This window comes from Schistocerca piceifrons, chromosome 5 (genome assembly GCF_021461385.2).
Source record: "Schistocerca piceifrons isolate TAMUIC-IGC-003096 chromosome 5, iqSchPice1.1, whole genome shotgun sequence".
Taxonomy (NCBI): Eukaryota; Metazoa; Arthropoda; class Insecta; order Orthoptera; family Acrididae; genus Schistocerca; species Schistocerca piceifrons.
Genome location: NC_060142.1, coordinates 475,162,040 through 475,185,801, shown reverse-complemented (window position 1 = coordinate 475,185,801; position 23,762 = coordinate 475,162,040). Strand labels below are relative to the sequence as shown.

The window sequence follows — 23,762 nt, the reverse complement described above, 5'->3', positions numbered from 1 at the left end:
GAAATTTGTTGGGTGCATCTGCTACCTGTGTTGTGTGTGCTAAGTATAAATTCAATATGAGCAGCTTGTTGTTGTGGATGTGGTCTTCAGTCCTGAGACTGGTTTGATGCAGCTCTCCATGCTACTCTATCCTGTGCAAGCTTTTTCATCTCCCAGTACCTACTGCAACCTACATCCTTCTGAATCTGCTTAGCGTATTCATCTCTTGGTCTTCCTCTACGATTTTTACCCTCCACGCTGCCCTCCAGTACTAAATTGGTGATCCGTTGATGCCTCAGAACATGTCCTACCAACCGATCCCTTCTTCTGGTCAAGTTGTGCCACAAACTTCTCTTCTCCCCAATCCTATTCAATACTTCCTCATTAGTTATGTGATCTACCCATCTAATCTTCAGCATTCTTCTGTAGCACCACATTTCGAAAGCTTCTATTCTCTTCTTGTCCAAACTATTTATCGTCCATGTTTCACTTCCATACATGGCTACACTCCATACGAATACTTTCAGAAATGACTTCCTGACACTTAAATCAATACTGGATGTTAACAAATTTCTCTTCTTCAGAAACGCTTTCCTTGCCATTGCCAGCCTACATTTTATATCCTCTCTACTTCGACCATCATCAGTTATTTTGCTCCCCAAATAGCAAAACTCCTTTACTACTTTAAGTGCCTCATTTCCTAATCTAATTCCCTCAGCATCACCCGACTTAATTAGACTACATTCCATTATCCTTGTTTTGCTTTTGTTGATGTTCATCTTATATCCTCCTTTCAAGACACTGTCCATTCCATTCAACTGCTCTTCCAAGTCCTTTGCTGTCTCTGACAGAATTACAATGTCATCGGCGAACCTCAAAGTTTTTATTTCTTCTCCATGAATTTTAATACCTACTCCGAATTTTTCTTTTGTTTCCTTTACTGCTTGCTCAATATACAGATTGAACAACATCGGGGAGAGGCTACAACCCTGTCTTACTCCCTTCCCAACCACTGCTTCCCTTTCATGTCCCTCGACTCTTATAACTGCCATCTGGTTTCTGTACAAATTGTAAATAGCTTTTCGCTCCCTGTATTTTACCCCTGCCACCTTTAGAATTTGAAAGAGAGTATTCCAGTCAACATTGTCAAAAGCTTTCTCTAAGTCTACAAATGCTAGAAACGTAGGTTTGCCTTTCCTTAATCTTTCTTCTAAGCTAAGTCGTAAGGTCAGTATTGCCTCACGTGTTCCAGTGTTTCTACGGAATCCAAACTGATCTTCCCCGAGGTTGGCTTCTACTAGTTTTTCCATTCGTCTGTAAAGAATTCGTGTTAGTATTTTGCAGCTGTGACTTATTAAGCTGATAGTTCGGTAATTTTCACATCTGTCAACACCTGCTTTCTTTGGGATTGGAATTATTATATTCTTCTTGAAGTCTGAGGGTATTTCGCCTGTTTCATACATCTTGCTCACCAGATGGTAGAGTTTTGTCAGGACTGGCTCTCCCACGGCCGTCAGTAGTTCCAATGGAATATTGTCTACTCCGGGGGCCTTGTTTCGACTCAGGTCTTTCAGTGCTCTGTCAAACTCTTCACGCAGTATCATATCTCCCATTTCATCTTCATCTACATCCTCTTCCATTTCCATAATATTGTCCTCAAGTACATCGCCCTTGTATAGACCCTCTATATACTCCTTCCACCTTTCTGCTTTCCCTTCTTTGCTTAGAACTGGGTTTCCATCTGAGCTCTTGATATTCATACAAGTCGTTCTCTTATCTCCAAAGGTCTCTTTAATTTTCCTGTAGGCGGTATCTATCTTACCCCTAGTGAGATAGGCCTCTACATCCTTAATTTGTCTTCTAGCCATCCCTGCTTAGCCATTTTGCACTTCCTGACGATCTCATTTTTGAGACGTTTGTATTCCTTTTTGCCTGTTTCACTTACTGCATTTTTATATTTTCTCCTTTCATCAATTAAATTCAATATTTCTTCTGTTACCCAAGGATTTCTACTAGCCCTCGTCTTTTTACCTACTTGATCCTCTGCTGCCTTCACTACTTCATCCCTCAAAGCTACCCATTCTTCTTCTACTGTATTTATTTCCCCCATTCCTGTCAATTGCTCCCTTATGCTCTCCCTGAATCTCTGTACAACCTCTGGTTCTTTTAGTTTATCCAGGTCCCATCTCCTTAAATTCCCACCTTTTTGCAGTTTCTCCAGTTTTAATCTACAGGTCATAACCAATAGATTGTGGTCAGAGTCCACATCTGCCCCTGGAAATGTCTTACAATTTAAAACCTGGTTCCTAAATCTCTGTCTTACCATTATATAATCTATCTGATACCTTTTAGTATCTCCAGGGTTCTTCCATGTATACAACCTTCTTTCATGATTCTTAAACCAAGTGTTAGTTATGATTATGTTGTGCTCTGTGCAAAATTCGACCAGGCGGCTTCCTCTTTCATTTCTGTCCCCCAATCCATATTCACCTACTATGTTTCCTTCTCTCCCTTTTCCTACACTCGAATTCCAGTCACCCATGACTATTAAATTTTCGTCTCCCTTCACAATCTGAATAATTTCTTTTATTTCATCATACATTTCTTCAATTTCTTCGTCATCTGCAGAGCTAGTTGGCATATAAACTTGTACTACTGTAGTAGGCGTGGGCTTCGTATCTATCTTGGCCACAATAATGCGTTCACTATGCTGTTTGTAGTAGCTTACCCGCATTCCTATTTTCCTATTCATTATTAAACCTACTCCTGCATTACCCCTATTTGATTTTGTGTTTATAACCCTGTAGTCACCTGACCAGAAGTCTTGTTCCTCCTGCCACCGAACTTCACTAATTCCCACTATATCTAACTTCAACCTATCCAATTCCCTTTTTAAATTTTCTAACCTACCTGCCCGATTAAGGGATCTGACATTCCACGCTCCGATCCGTAGAACGTCAGTTTTCTTTCTCTTGATAACGACATCCTCTTGAGTAGTCCCCGCCCGGAGATCCGAATGGGGGACTATTTTACCTCCGGAATATTTTACCCAAGAGGACGCCATCATCATGTAATCATACAGTAAAGCTGCATGCCCTCGGGAAAAATTACGGCTGTAGTTTCCCCTTGCTTTCAGCCGCTAATCATCATAATATGTTTTGGAAATAACAAATGTAAGAAGATTCCAAGTTTATACAGGCGGTTTTGTATCACTCAATTGGCAGTCAAGTTGCAAAACCAACCAGTTTGTGGAAGAGAGAGATGCCAAGATTACAACACTACTGAGAAACTGCTGTCATCACAGGTTAGCAACACTACAAACTGTAAAGAGTCAAATATTGTCACACTCTGGTCATAGGAAACACTGTAATGAACAATTCTCAACAATTTGATTTGTAATTAAAATTCAAGTGAAATGAAATGTTCATATGGCATTTATTGGCTGGGATATCCCCTTCGAGGTTCGGCCGCCGTATTGCAAGTCTTTTTAGTTGACGCAACTTCAGCAACTTGTGTGTCAGTGATGATAAAAATGATGATGAAGGGCACACAACACCCAGTCCCCTGCCAGGAATTCCTCTGGTAGCTCAGTTGGTAGAGCAGTGGATTGTAGAGGATAAAAGCAAAATTCAAGTAATGATGGAGGAAAGAAATAACTGGAGCTACTAATGAATTAGAAATGGGGGTAATGTGAAAAGTTCCAAAGATTCCTATACCAATTTAATGAAAGTTGCTACTCACCATATAGCAGAGATGCTGAGTTGCAGAAGGGTACAACAAAAAGACTCTTGGAAAGTTAGCTTTCGGCCAACAAGGCCTTTGTCAAAAATAGACCCCCCTCCCCCACACACATAAACACACCTGCGCACAACTTACACACAGGTTCTGGCAGCTGGAGTCAGATTGCTATATTGCATCCTGGATTTTCCATTGTTTGAAAGATTTCTATACAGTTTACAGCTATGTTTCAGAACAAACATATTAAGATAAATAACTAATATTATTTACCATTGCAATAATTTTTCACAGTCCCTCCATTAAGTTTCAGCTGACACAAAACAACTACATTGTCCCCGTAAGGCTGATGAATGGCTTTTCTGCAAAACCATCCCTTAATCATTGAAGAATGGATGCACTACTTTAGTGGTTGCATTGAGAATTTTCCACACTATTAAACGAGAATTACAGGGATCAGGTGCACAAGAGAAACTCACAGTCAACCAAAATCAAGAGTGCTACTAGTGGCAGTTCACTTGGTTTAGTTGGTATTTGCAGTACAACACCATCACTGGATAAGCAGCTTATATTTTCTATTCTGCAGATGAGTAGTATGGGAGGAGGAGGAGGAGGAGGAGGAGGAGGAGGAGCAGTGGTTTATTTCAGAGCAGCTTTTTTTCTACATACATACACACTTATATAAAGTAATCTGGAGATAATTACTATAATTATCAGTTGTAGTACAATAGTGCTACTCTTAATTTGCTATCAGTGTGCTTTACAGAAGTAGTCAGCTCATTCACATCCGTGAAGACTCCCCTTTGTGATGGCATTTAAAGTACATAACATGTGAATGTAACAACAAAAACAATCAATTATTGATAAAATTATTTAATTGACTAGATAAAAAAATCTACTCACCAAGCGGCGGCAGAACACACACATAAAAAACTGTTGTGATTGGCAAGCTTTCGGAGCCAGTGGCTCCTTCTTCAGGCACAAGGGTTGAAGGGGAAGGAAGAAGGGTGGAGGAAAAGGACTGGAGAGGTCTAGGAAAAGAGGTAGATTTTGGGAAAGTCACCCAGAACTGTGGGTCAGGGCAGACTTGCCGTACGGGATGAACCGGAAGGCCTACCAATCACAAAAGTCTTTTATGTGTACCTTCTGTTGTCACTTGGTGAGTAGGTTTTTTATAATATGTGAATGGATGAATGAAATGAGAGGCTCATTCAACTGAATCATCACAAACACTTCTGTACCAGATGACAAAATATATCAGCATGAAATACAGGGCACGTAATAAAGGCATATCTGCACAACTCTTACCTATCTGTTGTAAAATTTCTCTCTCTTCTGCTTTGAGGGATTGCTGATCAGACACATAACAAGAGATTGCTGATCTCAACTGTTGGTAGTCAAAGTCTGCAGTTTTAATCCTGGCATCTATCTGTTCACCTTCGTGTTCCAATCTAATAATTTTTTCTGCTTGTTTCTTTTTCTCAGCAGCATAATCTACTCCATTCCTAAAAATATAGACAATAAATTAAATACTAAAGGTATATTAAGGCACAACAATATGATGATAGAAGGTGTGGGCAGCAGTAGAAGCCGTCCTATCTGAAATACAATGTAGAGTACTGTCGTCCCCCCCCCCCCCCCCCCCACGCACACACAAATAATTAAATAACTCCATTTATGAGTTATGCAATAGAAGAGAATATACAAATAATGATAAAAGTATGGTAACTAAATCTCTATGACAAATCTATCAAATACATGAACACCTTAGTAGTGGCTAAGAAAGCCAGTCTGCAGCACAGCAAAACATCAGCTTTACTGTTTACAATGGTCCACAACTGTCTTAACATCATTTAAAATATAGGGCAGGTCCCCAACTGTATCAACAGCTGCCCTTTTATCAGAATGATAAAACCGCTCTGTTCATGTGCATGGAGGCCACGAAGTCTCACTAACCTCTATAACAAACATAAACACATAAACTAAAATAAACAACACATAAACAGTTCTTTACAGGAGTTTTCTTGAGATATGAACCATTACTTGTCCAAAGGATCAGTCTGTACACTGTCATTCTAACGGCAAAGGATAATATGCCACCAGGTTCTGTATGATATTTTTCAGACCACTGCTGGAGTAATTTGAGTGACAGCTTGTCCCATAGCATCTTTCAAGTCACCTGTCGTATCATAACAGTTTTGTGAAAAGATATCTTACATGAATCCTCACAGTGAATTATCACCTGTGGTAAGGTTTGGGCTTTGTGGTGGCCAGGCAAGTGGTGCCACCAGCCCAAGGGGGATAACAAACGATACAATGTGCGGGAAAGGCTTCATTAAGATAAAATGAGATTTTCACTGTGCAGCGGAATGTGCACTGATATGAAACTTCCTGGCAAATTAAAACTGTTTGTCTGACCGAGACTCGAACTAGGGACCTTTGCCTTTCGCAGGCAAGTGCTCTGGTAGTTGCATTGAGAGCACCTCCCCGCGAAACTGTGTGCCAGACCAAGAATCGAACTTGGGTCCTTTGCCTTTCGCGGGCAGGTGCTCTCAATGCAACTACTAGAGCACTTGCCTGCGAAAGGCAAAGGACCCAAGTTCGAGTCTTGGTCCGGCACACAGTTTTAATCTGCCAGGAAGTTTCATTAAGATATTCACATACTTTGATGAAATAATGCTGAAATCAAAATGTCTTTAATTCCATGCTGCTCCAAAACCAGTTCTGCAAAACGTTCAGGTACCAATGCTGATTCAGAACAATGTCAAAAAAGAACGCCCAATCAAGCATCTGCCGTCCAAGGCTGCAATTATTGTCACATGTATAGGGGTACTTTCCTACTCTTCATGAAAGTGTGGTTTTTCTTGAACCAAAAGACCACATTTTGTGCTTGAGAACTCCAGTAAATTGTACACTTTTCGAAAAAGATTACTTTGCCTTGTTTTGGTACTGTGTCAAATATCTGAAGGTGTGCTGCACTACTCCATTCTCTGATCTATGTCAGCTCTTGGATGAGTCTAGATAAAAATGGGTGCAGCTCTAAATCTTGTTTCAGGTGCTCCTGCATTGTTGACAGGCGTAGTACAGCTAATTCTGCAGATGTTTAACACATTAACTTCTTCAGTGATACCTCCACAGACTCTGCAATGAGCTGCAGAATTTAACTATAAAAATTATCCCATTGGCACATTCTGTAAACTTGTCAAGGCCTTTGATTGTGTAAATCATAAAATTCTGCTAGCAAAACTACAATGATGTGCCATCAAGGATCTTTCCCTTGCATGGATGGAGCCATGTCTTAACAACAGAAAACAGAGGTTCACATAAGTAAATGATGATGAAATTCTGAGTGGAGAATTATTAAATATGATGTGCCGCAAGGTTTGGTGCTTGGCTTCCTCCTGTTCTCGGTCTACATAAAAGATTTGTCTGCGACAAGGGAAGACTCTTCAAAAACTGTAGAGTTTGCAGACAACATAAGCAAAGCATACTGGTAAAGCACCCAAATAGATCCATAGCAGACACAGCCAGGAGAATAACAGAACACATGTACAATTGGTCCACAGACAACAGTTTAAGCCTTTACCTTACAAAAACTCATATTAAACAATGGAAAAATCTGGGATGGAATAACAAGAGTATGTAATAGGATAGATTGCTGCTCAGTACATAGAGGACATATTGAACAACAGACAGGCTCATTGAAAGAAGAATTTTAGATATTAAAAGCCAGGCGTGACCAAGAATTCAGTTTACAAACTGAAGCGTTGCATGCTGTTTGCCTAAGCAAATGACATTTCACATTTCTTGGGTAATAGAAGGAAAGATGATCGTGACAGAATAATATTAATGGGGAGTAAGTCGCAGAACATATACTGTGCAAGGGTGTTTGTTTTCATATGTGCAGATATTAAATGGGAGGTGTGGAATATGAGAAAACGGCAAGGTGTGACGACAAGTAAACAGCTTCACCTGCTGTGAGCCTTGTCTTTGAATGCCTTCTAACAAGAAAATGTGTTTCCTTTATTCAATTCATTGTGGCAGCTGGTTGAGTGCAGGACTGTTAGGGCTTGTTGCCGGATTCTATCTGCGTGAAAATGGACGTAAAAACAGAGCAACGAGTTTGTGTGAAATTTTGTTGTAAAACTGAGAAATCAGTTTCTGAGACTTACAAACTATTAAAAACAGCTTTTGGAGATATTTGTATGAGCCAGTCAAATGTTTTTGTCTGGTTCAACAGATTTAAAAATGTATGTGAATCATTTGAAGATGAACCACGGTCCGGCTGTGCTTCCATCTCAAAAATGAATGAAAATGTTGTGAAAGTTCGAGACTTAGTGCGCTCTGATCGTAGACTTACAATTACGGAGATGGCTGATTAAGTTTCTATGCAGTTCAGTCAATTTTAACTGAAGATCTGAACATGCATCAAGTGTCCACAAAATCCATTCCAAAACTGTTGTCAAGTAACCTGAGACAATATTGAATTGAAGTGTGCCAAGAACTGATTAATCGGACTAAAAATGACCCAGATTTGTTAGGATGACCATATGTGACAGTACTGACTATGATGTACAATAATGCAGATTTGTCTGTAGACCATATGGATGTAAATACATCCATCAATTTAAGGAAAATTTGGACCGGTCTTGAGTGTCCTTAACTAAGAAAGTAGGAATCTCTGACATTAGACGAACTTTGTATTAGATGTGATGTTTATTTTGATGAACTCCCTAAATGGCTAAAGTAATGTAGTCCTTAATGGCTATGTACTGTTTTGATTAAATCAAGCTAATATTTACACTGAGCACTCTAGTTATTAGCAGAGACAGTAAATGCTTAAAGAGAGACACAATGATCGAATTTCATGCAGCAAATGTTTATGGTGACCTTCAGTTTTTTGACTGTTGCCCTGTACTACTTCTCTCGTCAGCCGCTGAGCAAACCCATTGCAATTAAACACTGTCACTCAAAGTAGCTCACCTAATAATATTAACGTAACTCTTGTTTAATATTCTTTAAAGTATGTTATGCAGCACTGCTTCCTTATACTGAGGCAGAGTATGACACCTGTTAAGAAAGCACACTTCTCATCAAAGGTACAGCATTTAAATATTGTTACAGAGAACCTGCAGTTAGTTTTTACACGAAGTTCTCTGCATGGATCACAAGTTGGAGTACTAGTATTTACACTGAGATATTTCATATAATCACATATACTTACTTTTTTTTGCTTTGTACACGGTATGCTACATTAGGAATAGGCCCTGTTACAGAACTAGGAAGGCAAGAAGGGAAATAAATTAGTCCATGACACACACACACACACACACACACACACACACACACACACACACACACACAGATAGTGTGATTTGTACCACACTGCCCATGAAATACAGGGATCCAGGTTTGAGTCCCACTCTAGTACACTTCTTTAATTTGTTACAAATGTGTATCACAGTAAACAATCTGCTGAAGAGTAGAAAAATGACACCTCTAAGTATCATAAAGTGTTAATCTGAGTTTGGATGACTAAAGAGCTAATATTATGTAGTGTCTGTTCGTATTGTTGTAATGGATGTATTCAAGTACATGCAGTGTCAGTGTCTGTGTGTGTGTGTGTGTGTGTGTGTGTGTGTGTGTGTGTGTGTCAGGTTTCCCAAATGATTAGTCAAAATAAAATCTACAGCTTCTTAATATTTGTTGATCCAACTACAAAAGTCAAGATTATGGCAGAGATGGATCATAACTTCATCCCTTTACCTACTTGATGTCCCAGCACTTTTATTATTTACTGCCTTTTGAGCAAGTCATCTCTGAATACACAAGCTACAGTTTCATTACTTGTTTTTACAGTTTCTCATCTTAATTGTGTCATAGCTGTTAATTTGATGAGCACAACTTTTGCATATTTTAACATGTATTTCATACTTACATATTTGTTATCTTCATAATTTCTTGTTGCAATGTTTTGATGTCTACTTCAAGCCGTTTTTTAAGACTTTCCTTTTGTTTATACAGCTTATATATTTGGGATGCAGACTGATTTTGTGCTTTCTCAGTTTCTTTTGCTGAATTTAATTTTCCTAAAATTTCTGCTTCATCTTGTTCCACACTACTGAGTTCGCTAATAAAACCCCTTTAAAAAATCAAATAATTATGACCAATAACAAATCATTAATAAACCAGACTAGAAGCAAAAAATAAAAAATACAAAAACACGAAAGAGTGGTAATAATGGCAAATCCACAATGGGGAGAAATAAACAAAAATTAAGAAAGGTAACTACTCACCTACATATGTTTGACAGGTAGAGCATAAACACAACTAACAGCTAAAACAGTTGCACTAGGTTTTGAGGGCACTATCACTCTTCAGTAGAGGTACTTCCTCTCACACGCATTTCCTTGTTACCAAATCAAAATATACTGACTTCTAAGAATGTGTGCTACAGCTATAGAAAATAACCCTTCTCGTTTGCAGAGAAGACTAGATCAGAATGAAAGTGCAACCAAATAAATTCAAAGAAAAATGGAAACAGAGCAAAACTAAACTGCTGTAAATAGCTGCTACTTCTTAAAAGGGAAATTATTATAACAAAAGGATAGAACAAATTCTTCAGGATATCTTTATTTAGTACTCACTGTCAAAAAATATTTTTAAGAGATGAATTTCACAGTTTTTTGACATATGAAACTGTCAAATTAAATATTATATATAAAAACAAAGATGAGGTGACTTACCGAACAAAAGCGCTGGCAGGTCGATAGACACACAAACAAACACAAACACACACACAAAATTCAAGCTTTCGCAACAAACTGTTGCCTCATCAGGAAAGAGGTAAGGAGAGGGGAAGACGAAAGGAAGTGGGTTTTAAAGGAGAGGGTAAGGAGTCATTCCAATCCCGGGAGCGGAAAGACTTACCTTAGGGGGAAAAAAGGACAGGTATACACTCGCACACACGCACATATCCATCCACACATACAGACACAAGCAGACATATTTAAATATGTCTGCTTGTGTCTGTATGTGTGGATGGATATGTGCGTGTGTGCGAGTGTATACCTGTCCTTTTTTCCCCCTAAGGTAAGTCTTTCCGCTCCCGGGATTGGAATGACTCCTTACCCTCTCCTTTAAAACCCACTTCCTTTCGTCTTCCCCTCTCCTTACCTCTTTCCTGATGAGGCAACAGTTTGTTGCGAAAGCTTGAATTTTGTGTGTGTGTTTGTGTTTGTTTGTGTGTCTATCGACCTGCCAGCGCTTTTGTTCGGTAAGTCACCTCATCTTTGTTTTTATATATAATTTTTCCCACGTGGAATGTTTCCTTCCATTATATTGATGTCAAATTAAATATTCACATAAAAATGAAAGGTATAGAATGTGAGACATAATCAAAACAATTACAAGAGGAATCTAAAACAAAGTTATACATCATTGCTATCTTGAGATTAACTTTGCGGTCTGTGCATCAAACTGAACAGCTCTTTCACATAAAGGATACAGTACGATAGTCTTTTCTGAAGAGAGTTTCATAGTCATATACATATACAAAAAGGTTTTCAAACAGAAATGTGCTTAAAGAATCAAGTCATGCAAGTATAATGCATGTACAAAATGTATATTAAAATAAAATGCATGTGCATGCCCCATGCTATATAGTTAATAGCTCAGAATTATTCCCACGCGATTTCACTGTGTATCAGTTCTCACACCAAACCTTTGAAATATCAATACTGAAAAAAGTAAATAAATAGAAATATATATGTGCTTATTCTGAAATGATATCTTCATCAGGTGAAAAACAAAAGGCTCTTTCATTGGAATGAACCCTATGACCTGATTTGAGGAAGACATTCATAAAACTGGGCCCTATTTTAGAAAGGTAATCTATATCAGCATATCCATGTCCTGTGTGCTCACTGCTAAGCAGCCAAAGCGAGAACTCTGAAGCAATCATTTTCATAATTAATCATTCTTGCAAGAAATTCTGGCATGTTCTATCACTCAATATCACAGATGTCACAAATGAGCATTAAGTGTGTTCACTGTGTTCAATTGATCTTAAGGGTTTGAAAGATGTGTGAACAGTCATATGCTTTTCCCTGAGTTTTCCTGCACTGTGAATAGCTATTGAGACATGTTTTAATCGATGCAACAGATTACACTCATGGAACATCCTCAGGTGATCTGCATTACAATGTAACCAAAACTGTCTTTATGAAATATCTGATAAATCTTTACATTACAGTATTCATAGATGCCTAGTATTTTGAAGTGTGCTTTGGTACACACAAAACCAGTTTCATTAGAATGTGTCTTGTGCCAAGCTACACGACAGTATACTGACAAGTACAAAAGCCACTGTCGCAAAATTGAAGAACCAAGTCAAATTGAGAAAATGACTCTAGTATCTCTGTTATGAGGTGAGTGGCAACTATCGTTTTCATAATATTGTCATTATTCCATAGTGGAAAACTGAGTTAGATTCTCAGTGCTACTAGCAGAAAAACTAAATGCATAAAGATACTTTCTGATACTCTTCCATATTGTGTACTATTTTAGGTTAAAAGAATATGCATATCGATATACCGCATTCACCAGTAAGATCTGCGTCAAATAATGTTTTTATACTGCTTGATTTCCTGTTGAGTGGCACTCCATGGCACACTATAGGAAGCACTAAATATAATATCCCCATCCTCTGTTTCAACCACTTTTATGTCTTCTCTATCAGATCTTTTACTTTCCAATAACCCACATATCATATAGGAAGCAAACCAATATGGCACTCCAAGTCCAGCTCAGTTTTTCACTACATATACAAACATTAAGCGCTGGTCGTCAGTTGCATGTAGACAGGAAATGAGCATACCAATTCGCAAATATAAACTAAAATCCAAATGCCACCACATATTATTACATCATAGCAGTATGTAATTGAGTGTGGTTTGAGGTAAATATGTTCAGATTTATTTTTAGTAGTTAACGTTGGACGATTTTATATTAGAACAGCTACTGTTGGTAGTTTGTTTGGATAAAACTCTTAGAGGTTCCCCGTTGTTGCACAGTGAAGGTATCAGTGACAAACAGGTGGAATGCATTTTATAGCCCCGTTTTCACGCTGCTGTGAACTATGACAAGAAGACCTGAAAATATGGGATATTATATTCACAGAAGATAATTTAGGACTACAAAACCTCCACATAACTATTGTGTATTAAAGAATAATTGATGATCCTTCATTTATGTAGGTGACTACACTGAAACAACATTGGCTGGAACCAGATTTTAGTTAACCCTCTAACTGCCGAGGACAAATTAACTTGGACAATGAAAAACCAACCAAAGTTGCAAATTTCACTTTTTTTATTCACTCGATGACTAGTTTTGGGGTCGAGGCCCATTTTCAAATCATCGGAACATAGTCAAAAGTAGTATCTCTGAATTGTGGTATTTCTGAAACTTCAAAGTCAAAAGTGATATTTCCAAAAAATCAAAAACCAGAGTTATCTGTATGCGCTGTAACTGTTTGCACATTTTTGACATGGTTTTTGCATTTTTGGAAACACCATTTTTGATTATGTTACAATCATTTGAAAATGGGTCCTGGCCCAAAAACTAGTTATCGACTGAATAAAAAAAGTGAAATTTGCAACTTTGCTGGTTTTTCGTTGTTCTGATTAACAGAAGCTGCTGACCAACAATTATTCCAGCAAGCTGGAAGTTCGTAAGTTAACTTGTCATATTCTGCCACTCCCCAGGTGCTGAGGACATGCTTGAACGTGGCCTTTGCATTTTCCGAAAGTGCTATTGACATGCCAACTTCTCACTGCTACGGACTAGTTACTTGCATACCTTGTCAAATAAATAAGTTTCAATTATTTATCATACAACACATGTGACTCTCTGCATGTTATCGTTCACGATTACTCATGACATGCAGGGACGGAAATGAGTGCATCATGCACAACCATCCATCAGATATAAAAATCATTAATTCGTAAACAACACGAGATATTGTTATCCTCTCAATTTTAAATAAAATTTCAATATCTTATCTACAATGTATGAGGTAAAATCAACCACATGCAAAGTTTACACAATGTGTAAACTCTTTAAAATTTTGTGGAATGTTTTACTTAATTTTATGCAGTGCAGTAACTATGACAAATAACGAAAAGAAATTCAGTCCTTTATCAACGAAAGATATCAGGCTCTGATATGAGCAAAAATCAAATTTTTTCAAATAATAATTTTCTTAAAATTGGACGATACGTACTTCATACTGGCCAGAGTGCCATCTTTCAGCACAGATAGCAGCATTTGGCAAGCAGTACAGCCACATCAAAGCCGTGCTCAGCACGGAATGCAGAGACCATGTCTGTAGCAGTGAAAGCATTAATAAACTTTAGTTATATGCATGGGTGCCCACAGAAATTTTTTCAAGACAGGGAAGAATTGTAAAATTGCCACTTTCAGGTGCAACTGATTAGGTTATTTTGGAAATGTCTCGTCCCTCAACAACTAAATTTGAGAAGAAGTACATAGAATTTATTGTAACTGAAATGACTGATAATTCTCTCCTTAGTATATTGTGCTGTCTTTGGGTCAGGGTGTTCAATCGACTCCTCTCTACAGCTTGGTAAGTTCTGCACGAGCGAGTGACAGAGAAAAGATTGAAGCCACTATTTTACCACAGTTCTGTGAAGGTTTGCAACTATTCTGAATGAAAAAGAGTACTGGAACCACTGCCATTCCAAGTTATCAGCAAAATCTCCAGTGTAAAAAAAAAGGCCTTCACAATATACACTAACTGCTGAAATCATAGTAAGTCTAGTTGTGTTAGGAAATGTTAGATCTGTAGTTTAGTCGAGTCACAGGCACTCATTGCTATAAATTCATAAGAATTCTGCACTTAGACTCCAGGAGAGCCCAAGTGCTCCCTCTTGCCTCCCCCCCCCCCCCAAATTGCAGATGCCTTTGTTTATATAAAGACTTGGTCTTCTTGAGTAAACTGTAAGCCTAATCGCTCCAACTGATTTTGGCTTTTGTAAAGCAAAGTTTGCTATGAGAGCCACCTCTGATATTCAATTCTGACAGGCAGAAGCCTGCTGCCCTTAGCCAGACACATAGGTTTACATCAGCCAAAGAGAGATTTGTCTAACACATTGAAGTTCCTACGACAACAACCACTGTGTACGCTCATATGTAGTGACTGAGTAAATGAGCCTGAAATAATTATTAAGGTAATTTAGTCAAGTAAAGATTTAATTTTGAAATTGGAGAAAGAAGATGGCAAGAAGCTGTTGTATTGAAAAATTGGATTTTTCTTAGTGAAGAGGACCAAGAAATAAACTACTGACTGATGACTGGAGATTGTATACGCCAACAAATAAGGGTGAATGGATGTGTCAAAACAAAGATTTACTGTGCAAACCAACAAATAACGGTGAACGGATGTGTCAAAATAAAGCTTTACAAGAGGGATTAAATAATTTGAAGGAAGTTGATTGTGTAACTAAGTATGAGGCTAAATTAACTGAATTAAACATCATATAGGCTGTGACTGCATGCTGACAAATCAAGCATGTACTGAATTCTTGAATGAAACAAAGATGTTAAGTGGATATAAAAGAAATTATTTAGTAAAAGTATGAGGAAAACTGGATCCAATATTAAATCATAAAGAGGATGGGAAGTGTATTATTATGGGAAGCATTGAACTTTTTATTAAATAAGAGATTAAAAGTGAATTAGAATGAATTTTAACAAAAAACGAGAGGAATAATATATGGTGGGAGGATTTACTTTTGAAATGGGTAAATCATTAACAGTCACTTCCCCACAGTCAAACCCTCTAGTTGTGAAGAAAAAGTATTATTTTTGAAAGCATTGTAGGTTTGTTATCTAAAAAGATCAGAGAAAAGTAAAATATGTGATCAGCCATTTAATTGGCAGTGTTACCCAGTGGGGTATGCTACATTTAGACAAATTTGAGAAAGATCATGATTTTAAAGTGTATTTAGAGCTAAGTATTGGAGTGACGGTGCGGGGAGGGGGAATGGGAATCAAAAATCAAACTGTTAAGCTCACAACCATACCATAACAGATGGAGTGGATACATTTAGAGCTACAAATTTAGTTTACCCTATTAGACAAGAACATAGAAGGTAGGGAAGAAACTGCTAGTTGTGGATTGGGCTACGATCACTCATCTACTACATTTCCTTGAGCAGTTGCACACAATTGAAAAGTTGGGAAATATACAAGCAGAAGATCCTAACAAAGTGATCAGACTGAATAAATGCAAAACTAATAATGCAAAGGAATTGAGGGGAAATCTGTGGGTGTTTAACAATAATAAAAGGCAGGATGAATAGAGGGGTTATAACAAACTTAATTCTAATTAGAGATCAATCAATAACGAAGACAGGCACAGAGAGGAACCACAGAGACAGCCTGTTCTCAGAAGTCACAATAATCAAGTCAAGGGTGTTAAAAGAACCAATATAATGATGAACAATTAGAACAGATGGTCAAGAAATTAACTGAGACAGCACCCGTGAACGTCATATTACATTCTAGTAGTGCTACTGGCATCACACAAAAGGGGAGTTTTACAAGAAAAAAAAGTTAATAACACATTTTCCTTCTTTCCTAGAAACAGGAGTCATCGAAGTGGGGCTGTGACTGGTGCAACTGGAAAGCCAGTAAGTGAAGAAATTTTGTTAAAATTTAAGATTGAAAGTTGGATGGTTGGTTTTAATTGTGTCAAATATTGAAGTGCCCACTTTTTGAAAATATAGTGCAATTGGATAGATTAAAAATCTGTTCACCAAGTGGCTGCAAGAGAGCACACACATATAAAAGGTTAAGAAATTTGCAATCTTGAGGAGCCAGTGGCTCCTCCTTCTGGCAGAAGGGTTGAAGAGGAAGAAAGAGGGATGAAGAAAAAGGACCGGTGAAGTTTAGGAAATGGAGAGAGTTTGGAAAAGTCACCCAGAACTCCAGGTCAGGGAAGACTTACCAGACAGGATGAGAAGGAAAGACTGATTTAGTCTTCTGATGTTCTGGGCATAATTCCAGTTATCACTACCTTGGAGAGGTGATGATGCACAGCCAGGGTAGCACTGACAGACAGTCATAGGCATTTCCAACTATGTACAATACACTATGTGATCAAAAGTATCCAGACACCTGGCTGAAAATGACTTACAAGTTTGTGGCGCCCTCCATCGCTAATGTTGGAATTCAATATGGTGTTGGCCCACCCTTAGCTTTGATGACAGCTTCCACTCTTGCAGGCATATGTTCAATCAGGTGCTGGAAGGTTTCTTGGGGAATGACAGCCCATTCTTCATGGAGTGCTGCACTGAGGAGAGATATTGATATCGGTTGGTGAGGTCTGGCATGAAGTCAGCGTTCCAAAACATCCCAAAGATGTTCTATAGGATTCAGGTCAGGACTCTGCGCATGCCAGTCCATTACAGGGAAGTTATTGTCACTCCATTGCAGGTTGCGCATTATGAGAAGGTGCTCGATCATGTTGAAAGATGCAATCGCCATCCCCTAATTGCTCTTCAACAGTTGGAAGCAAGAAGGTGCTTAAAACATCAATGTAGGCCTATGCTGTGGTAGTGCCTCGCAAAACAACAAGGGGTGCAAGCCCACTCCATGAAAAACATGACCACACCATAACACCACCACCTCTGAATTTTACTGTTGGCACTACACATGCTGGCAGATGACGTTCACTGGGCATTTGCCATACCCACACCCTGCCATAGGATCGCCACATTGTGTGGCATGATTCATCATGCCACTCAATGTATTTCCACTGTTCAATCATCCAATGTTAACACTCCTTACACCAAGCGAGGCGTCGTTTGGCATTTACCTCCTGCCTAACTGTCATAGTACTTGCAGTGGATCCTGATGCAGTTTGGAATTCCTGTGTGATGGTCTGGATAGATGTCTGCCTGTTACAAATTACGACCCTCTTCAACTGTCGGGTGTCTCTGTCAGTCAAAAGATGAGGTCAACCTGTACACTTTTGTACTGCACATGTCCCTTCACGTTTCCACTTCAATGTCACATTGGAAACAGTGGACCTAGGGATGTTTAGGAGTGTGGAAATCTCGCATACAGACGTATGACACAAATAACACCTGATCACCTGACCACATACGAAGTCCGTGAGTTCTGCAGAGTGCCCCGTTCTGCTCTCTCATGATGTCTAATGACTACTGAGGTAGGCTGGCAGTAGATGGCAGCACAATGCAGCTAATATGAAAAACGTATGTTTTTGGGGCTGACCGGATACTTTTGATCACATAGTGTACATTCACAGAAAAATCAACAATATGTTAGTCATGTAACTGACCATATTGAAGCCACACTGGCTGGCGGCAGGTGTCAGTTATTAAACTTCAGTTATATGAAGACTTTGGCTTCTTTCTGCGGTTGGGAGTAAACTGTAAGCTTAACAGTTCTTATTTTATTTGCTGTGAGGCCAAGTTTCCTGCAAGAGGTATGTACAATGTAACATTAATGAAAATTTGAAGTCTGCCCTCCTTAGCGGGCACACAGGTCAAAGTTAGTCGAAGATATATTTTATCTAAAAATCGTCTCATACATTAAAGTTTCTATCTTGACAACTCCAGTCATTCCCTCATAAAGTACAATATGTATGTGGCTCACTTCAACTTAGCTCTTCTTAATAACGGCACACTGGCATTTGTACTCATTAGTATGCTTTCATTACGCTTGGAAAAAAGCTCATGCTATTGAAACCAGTTTCATGTGCACCACAGTACTCTACAAATACTGGGTATTTCTAATGTAGAGATTTCTTAAATATTATTTCACAACAAAAGCTGTGTTTACTAATTGCCTCTGTTATGTTACAATGCAGTTTGCTTGAGGATGTTCAATGAGTGGCAGCACATCAGTAAACATTACTTTGCCACCGGATTTGCCCTCTATTTTACAAGATGACGCAACGACTGTAGTTAAGGTCTTACGGTTTTGTGTCCTGTCCAATTTGTTGCCTCGGATTTTAGGGAGAGGGTTTTAATGTGCTGCTGGGTGACTGGCTCACCCAGGTTTTAGGTAAGAGGTCAGCCAGTCACGATTACCTCCTTGTTTCCCTTCGGTTTCTGTTCTCTTTTCCTTGTTTCCCTTCCTTTTTAGTGTGTTCCTTCTCCTCTTGTTTTGCCTCTGTATGTGAGGATTTGGAACTACGTCAGGTCTGTGTCTTTTAGCCGTTCTCCATGTTCGCTGTTCGTCTTAGTCCCTTCACTGCAAGTGTTCCTGTTTTTATGCGTTTGGGCGCTGATGACCACGCTGTTTAGTGCCCGTAAACCTCAAACACACACACACACACACACACACACACACACACACACACACACACACACACACACACACACACACATAAACATTACTTATAGTGGTGTTGGTTTCTGATTCTCCTCATTTATACAATACTAATATTTAGTGATATGAATATAATAGAGGGAAACATTCCACATGGGAAAAATATATCTAAAAACAAAGATGATGTGACTTACCAAACGAAAGCGCTGGCAGGTCGATAGACAAACAAACAAACATACACACAAAATTCAATCTTTCACAACCAACGGTTGCTTCGTCAGGAAAGAGGGAAGGAGAGGGAAAGACGAAAGGATGTGGGTTTTAAGGGAGAGGATAAGGAGTCATTCCAATCCCGGGAGCAGAAAGACTTACCTTAGGGGGAAAAAAGGACGGGTATACACTCACTCACACACACACACACACACACACACACATATAAAGACACAAGCAGATATCTTCAAAGGCAAAGAGTTTGGGCAGAGATGTCAGTCGAGGCGGAAGTGCAGAGGCAAAGATGATGTTCAAAGACAGGTGAGGTATGAGTGGCGGCAACTTGAAATTAGCGGAGATTGAGGCCTGGTGGACAACGGGAAGAGAGGATATATTGAAGGGCAAGTTCCCATCTCCGGAGTTCGGATAGGTTGGTGTTAGTGGGAAGTATCCAGATAACCCGGACGGTGTAACACTGTGCCAAGATGTGCTGGCCGTGCAGCAAGGCATGTTTAGCCACAGGGTGATCCTCATTACCAACAAACACTGTCTGCCCCTGACGAAGCAACCGTTGGTTGCGAAAGCTTGAATTTTGTGTGTTTGTTTGTGTGTCTATCGACCTGCCAGCGCTTTCATTTGGTAAGTCACAACATCTTTGTTTTTAGATATACTAATATTTAGATCATACAAGGAATACTTGTAGCTTCAAATTATTAATAACACTTTGAATAAACGAAGGGATGAAAGGAACACTGAATAACTACTTACCGATTTATGTCAACAAGTTCTTCAGCTTCTGACTGATATTTTTCTATTCCTTTCCTCATATCTGGACATTTGGCAATTTCTGCCTGTAAATCATTTTGAAGTTGTTTGTACAAATTTTCCTCACGAATAGCCTGAACAGAATAGAGGGAGGACAACTTTAATACAGGGCTTGATGATAAAACGCTTTGATAAAAATCCACTGTGTTGATAATACAAACCAAAGACCACATCAGTTCATTCTCCAACAAGCGCATTTTCTTGTCGTGATTTGCCATGGAGTTGTAATAATCACATCGCTTTTTAAGATCTTTTATTTCAGCTTTCAAAGCATCAGCTGCCTGCAACACGTAAAAAGGCATGACAGAAGTGCACTCAACTGTCATTCATCATTTTTAAACTGCTATAAATATTACCTAGTTAATGATGGACAAGATACAATAAAAAGTAAATAAACAAATTAAAATAAAAATAAAAAAATAAAATTAATTTTTTTATAGATATCAAAATTAGAGAATGACTGTATTGCCAACAAATAGACAAGTGCCAGTGTTGTAATGTTCTCAGTGTGCTTTTATACCATTTAAGAAGCTACTGAAAATTTGAGCAAATGTTTATTCTATGGAGATGTGCAAAAACACACTGAAAATGTCTCCTGCACGTGTAAACTAGTAACACTTTATTATGAAAAGGACAGTTGCTACCCACCATACAGCAGAGATCTTGAGTCGCAGAGAGGCCTATCTGCAACTCAGCATCTCTACTATATGGTGAGTAGCAACCATACTTTTCATAATATTTCACATTCCTTCCTGGATTTTCCATTGTTTAAAATAGTAACATGTGTTGATGGAAAAGGATCGACTCAATTTCACATGGCTACAGCTTCTGGACCATAAATTGAATTTCAATAAACCATGTACTGTATGCAACAAAATACTTTCTTAAAATAGACCACTACTACTTGAGCGCTCCTAATGTACAGCAGTTTAAATTGTGAGTAAGATTAAGAAAGAGCATCTGTAAAATTTGAGGTCATTGTTCTTCAAGTAAATAGAAAAGCCAGATCACGTATCAAAAGACATCACTGCATGAATTAGGAAGTGTTTTGAGAGTAGCTCAAAGAAGTCAATGCACAGATCAAACAGAGAACTTAAATGCAAAACTCTTTCTACCAATAATAACTACAACTAGTAGAAGCTATCTGCAAGAATTACAAGATAAAACGCATAGAATTATGTGAACATAGGCTTCAAAACATGAAAGAAGAAAATTTTCCAAACACAGTTCAACTCGAGAGTACAAAAGTTCATGTGTATTGCATAATATCTTTCTGCATTCAATGAGGAGTTGTAGAATTTCAGGTACAACAGTATGGGGCTCCACATCAATGGCACCAAAATGTTACGACACGCCTAAAATGGAGGTTTTTTGGGGATCACAAGAATAGTAATTGCACAGCCTTAGATACAGATAGCTTTTACAGCAGAAAACTAACACTGCAGTAAGCTATTATGTGTGTTTGGTGTACTTTTGATATATATTGTATGTTCATATGTAAAAACTTTATATAGTGTAGAGCAATATGAAGCAGGTAGAAGCGTCACAAATGCCAATAGACTGACTTAGCAAATGTCACAGGATAGCCACTCAATAACGTGTGGGGCCTCCTTTGACCCTGCGGATTGCAGTGAGATGCCATGGAAGAGAGTCCACATGTCACTGGTTCTTCTCTGGAAGCAGCTGACACTAAATTGTTTGCAGAGCAGCAGCCAATTCTGATCTGTTCACAGGTGCAGGATCCATGGCTCAGAGCCTGCTTTCCATGGCATCCCAGATATGTTTGATGGGTTTCAAATCTGGGTTCTGGGGTGGCCATCTCAGTTTTTGGACCTTCAATGCATTCCCAGGTGACATGGTAGCGATGTGGGAGCACATCATCATCTTGAAACACTGCAGAACCGTCAGGAAGGAAAAAAATGAGTGGAGATGGTTCCCAAACAGCTCAACATGCTGCAGACTATTCAAAGTCCCTTCCAAAACAACTAGGCGTCCATTTCATACCAGGAAAATGCATTCCAGACCATAACACAGACATTGCTGCCTTGAACCACACCTTCTTGGCAGAAGAGACCCACTGACTGATATGGTCTGCACCACACATGGTGCCTCCCATCGTTGTTTGTTGTTGTGGTCTTCAGTCCTGAGACTGGTTTGATGCAGCTCTCCATGCTACTCTATCCTGTGCAAGCTTTTTCATCTCCCAGTACCTACTGCAACCTACATCCTTCTGAATCTGCTTAGTGTATTCATCTCTTGGTCTCCCTCTACGATTTTTACCCTCCACGCTGCCCTCCAATACTAAATTGGTGATCCGTTGATGCCTAAAACATGTCCTACCAACCAATCCCTTCTTCTGGTCAAGTTGTGCCACAAACTTCTCTTCTCCCCAATCCTATTCAATACTTCCTCATTAGTTATGTGATCTACCCATCTAATCTTCAGCATTCTTCTGTAGCACCACATTTCGAAAGCTTCTATTCTCTTCTTGTCCAAACTATTTATCGTCCATGTTTCACTTCCATACATGGCTACACTCCATACGAATACTTTCAGAAATGACTTCCTGACACGTAAATCTATACTGGATGTTAACAAATTTCTCTTCTTCAGAAACGCTTTCCTTGCCATTGCCAGTCTACATTTTATATCCTCTCTACTTCGACCATCATCAGTTATTTTGCTCCCCAAATAGCAAAACTCCTTTACTACTTTAAGTGCCTCATTTCCTAATCTAATTCCCTCCGCATCACCCGACTTAATTAGACTACATTCCATTATCCTTGTTTTGCTTTTGTTGATGTTCATCTTATATCCTCCTTTCAAGACACTGTCCATTCCATTCAACTGCTCTTCCAAGTCCTTTGCTGTCTCTGACAGAATTACAATGTCATCGGCGAACCTCAAAGTTTTTATTTCCTCTCCATGAATTTTAATACCTACTCCGAATTTTTCTTTTGTTTCCTTTACTGCTTGCTCAATATACAGATTGAACAACATCGGGGAGAGGCTACAACCCTGTCTTACTCCCTTCCCAACCACTGCTTCCCTTTCATGTCCCTCGACTCTTATAACTGCCATCTGGTTTCTGTACAAATTGTAAATAGCCTTTCGCTCCCTGTATTTTACCCCTGCCACCTTTAGAATTTGAAAGAGAGTATTCCAGTCAACATTGCCAAAAGCTTTCTCTAAGTCTACAAATGCTAGAAACGTAGGTTTGCCTTTCCTTAATCTTTCTTCTAAGATAAGTCGTAAGGTCAGTATTGCCTCACGTGTTCCAGTGTTTCTACGGAACCCAAACTGATCTTCCCCGAGGTTGGCTTCTACTAGTTTTTCCATTCGTCTGTAAAGAATTCGTGTTAGTATTTTGCAGCTGTGACTTATTAAGCTGATAGTTCGGTAATTTTCACATCTGTCAACACCTGCTTTCTTTGGGATTGGAATTATTATATTCTTCTTGAAGTCTGAGGGTACTTCGCCTGTTTCATACATCTTGCTCACCAGATGGTAGAGTTTTGTCAGGACTGGCTCTCCCACGGCCGTCAGTAGTTCCAATGGAATATTGTCTACTCCGGGGGCCTTGTTTCGACTCAGGTCTTTCAGTGCTCTGTCAAACTCTTCACGCAGTA

The 23,762-nt window shown here is 38.9% G+C and overlaps 1 protein-coding gene across 2 annotated transcripts in view; it reads right to left on the bottom strand.

Annotated features, from left to right (window-relative positions):
• The window catches only part of LOC124798288 (structural maintenance of chromosomes protein 6), a 218,138-nt gene that overhangs the window by 111,736 nt on the left and 82,640 nt on the right, over window positions 1-23,762 (bottom strand). For both annotated transcript variants that reach the window (XM_047261615.1, XM_047261614.1), the window contains 4 exons: window positions 20,295-20,414; window positions 20,077-20,207; window positions 9,653-9,856; window positions 5,023-5,219 (listed from right to left, as the gene is read on the bottom strand). In XM_047261615.1, coding sequence (XP_047117571.1) covers window positions 5,023-5,219; window positions 9,653-9,856; window positions 20,077-20,207; window positions 20,295-20,414 — 652 coding nt within the window. The remainder of the gene's footprint in view (window positions 1-5,022; window positions 5,220-9,652; window positions 9,857-20,076; window positions 20,208-20,294; window positions 20,415-23,762) is intronic.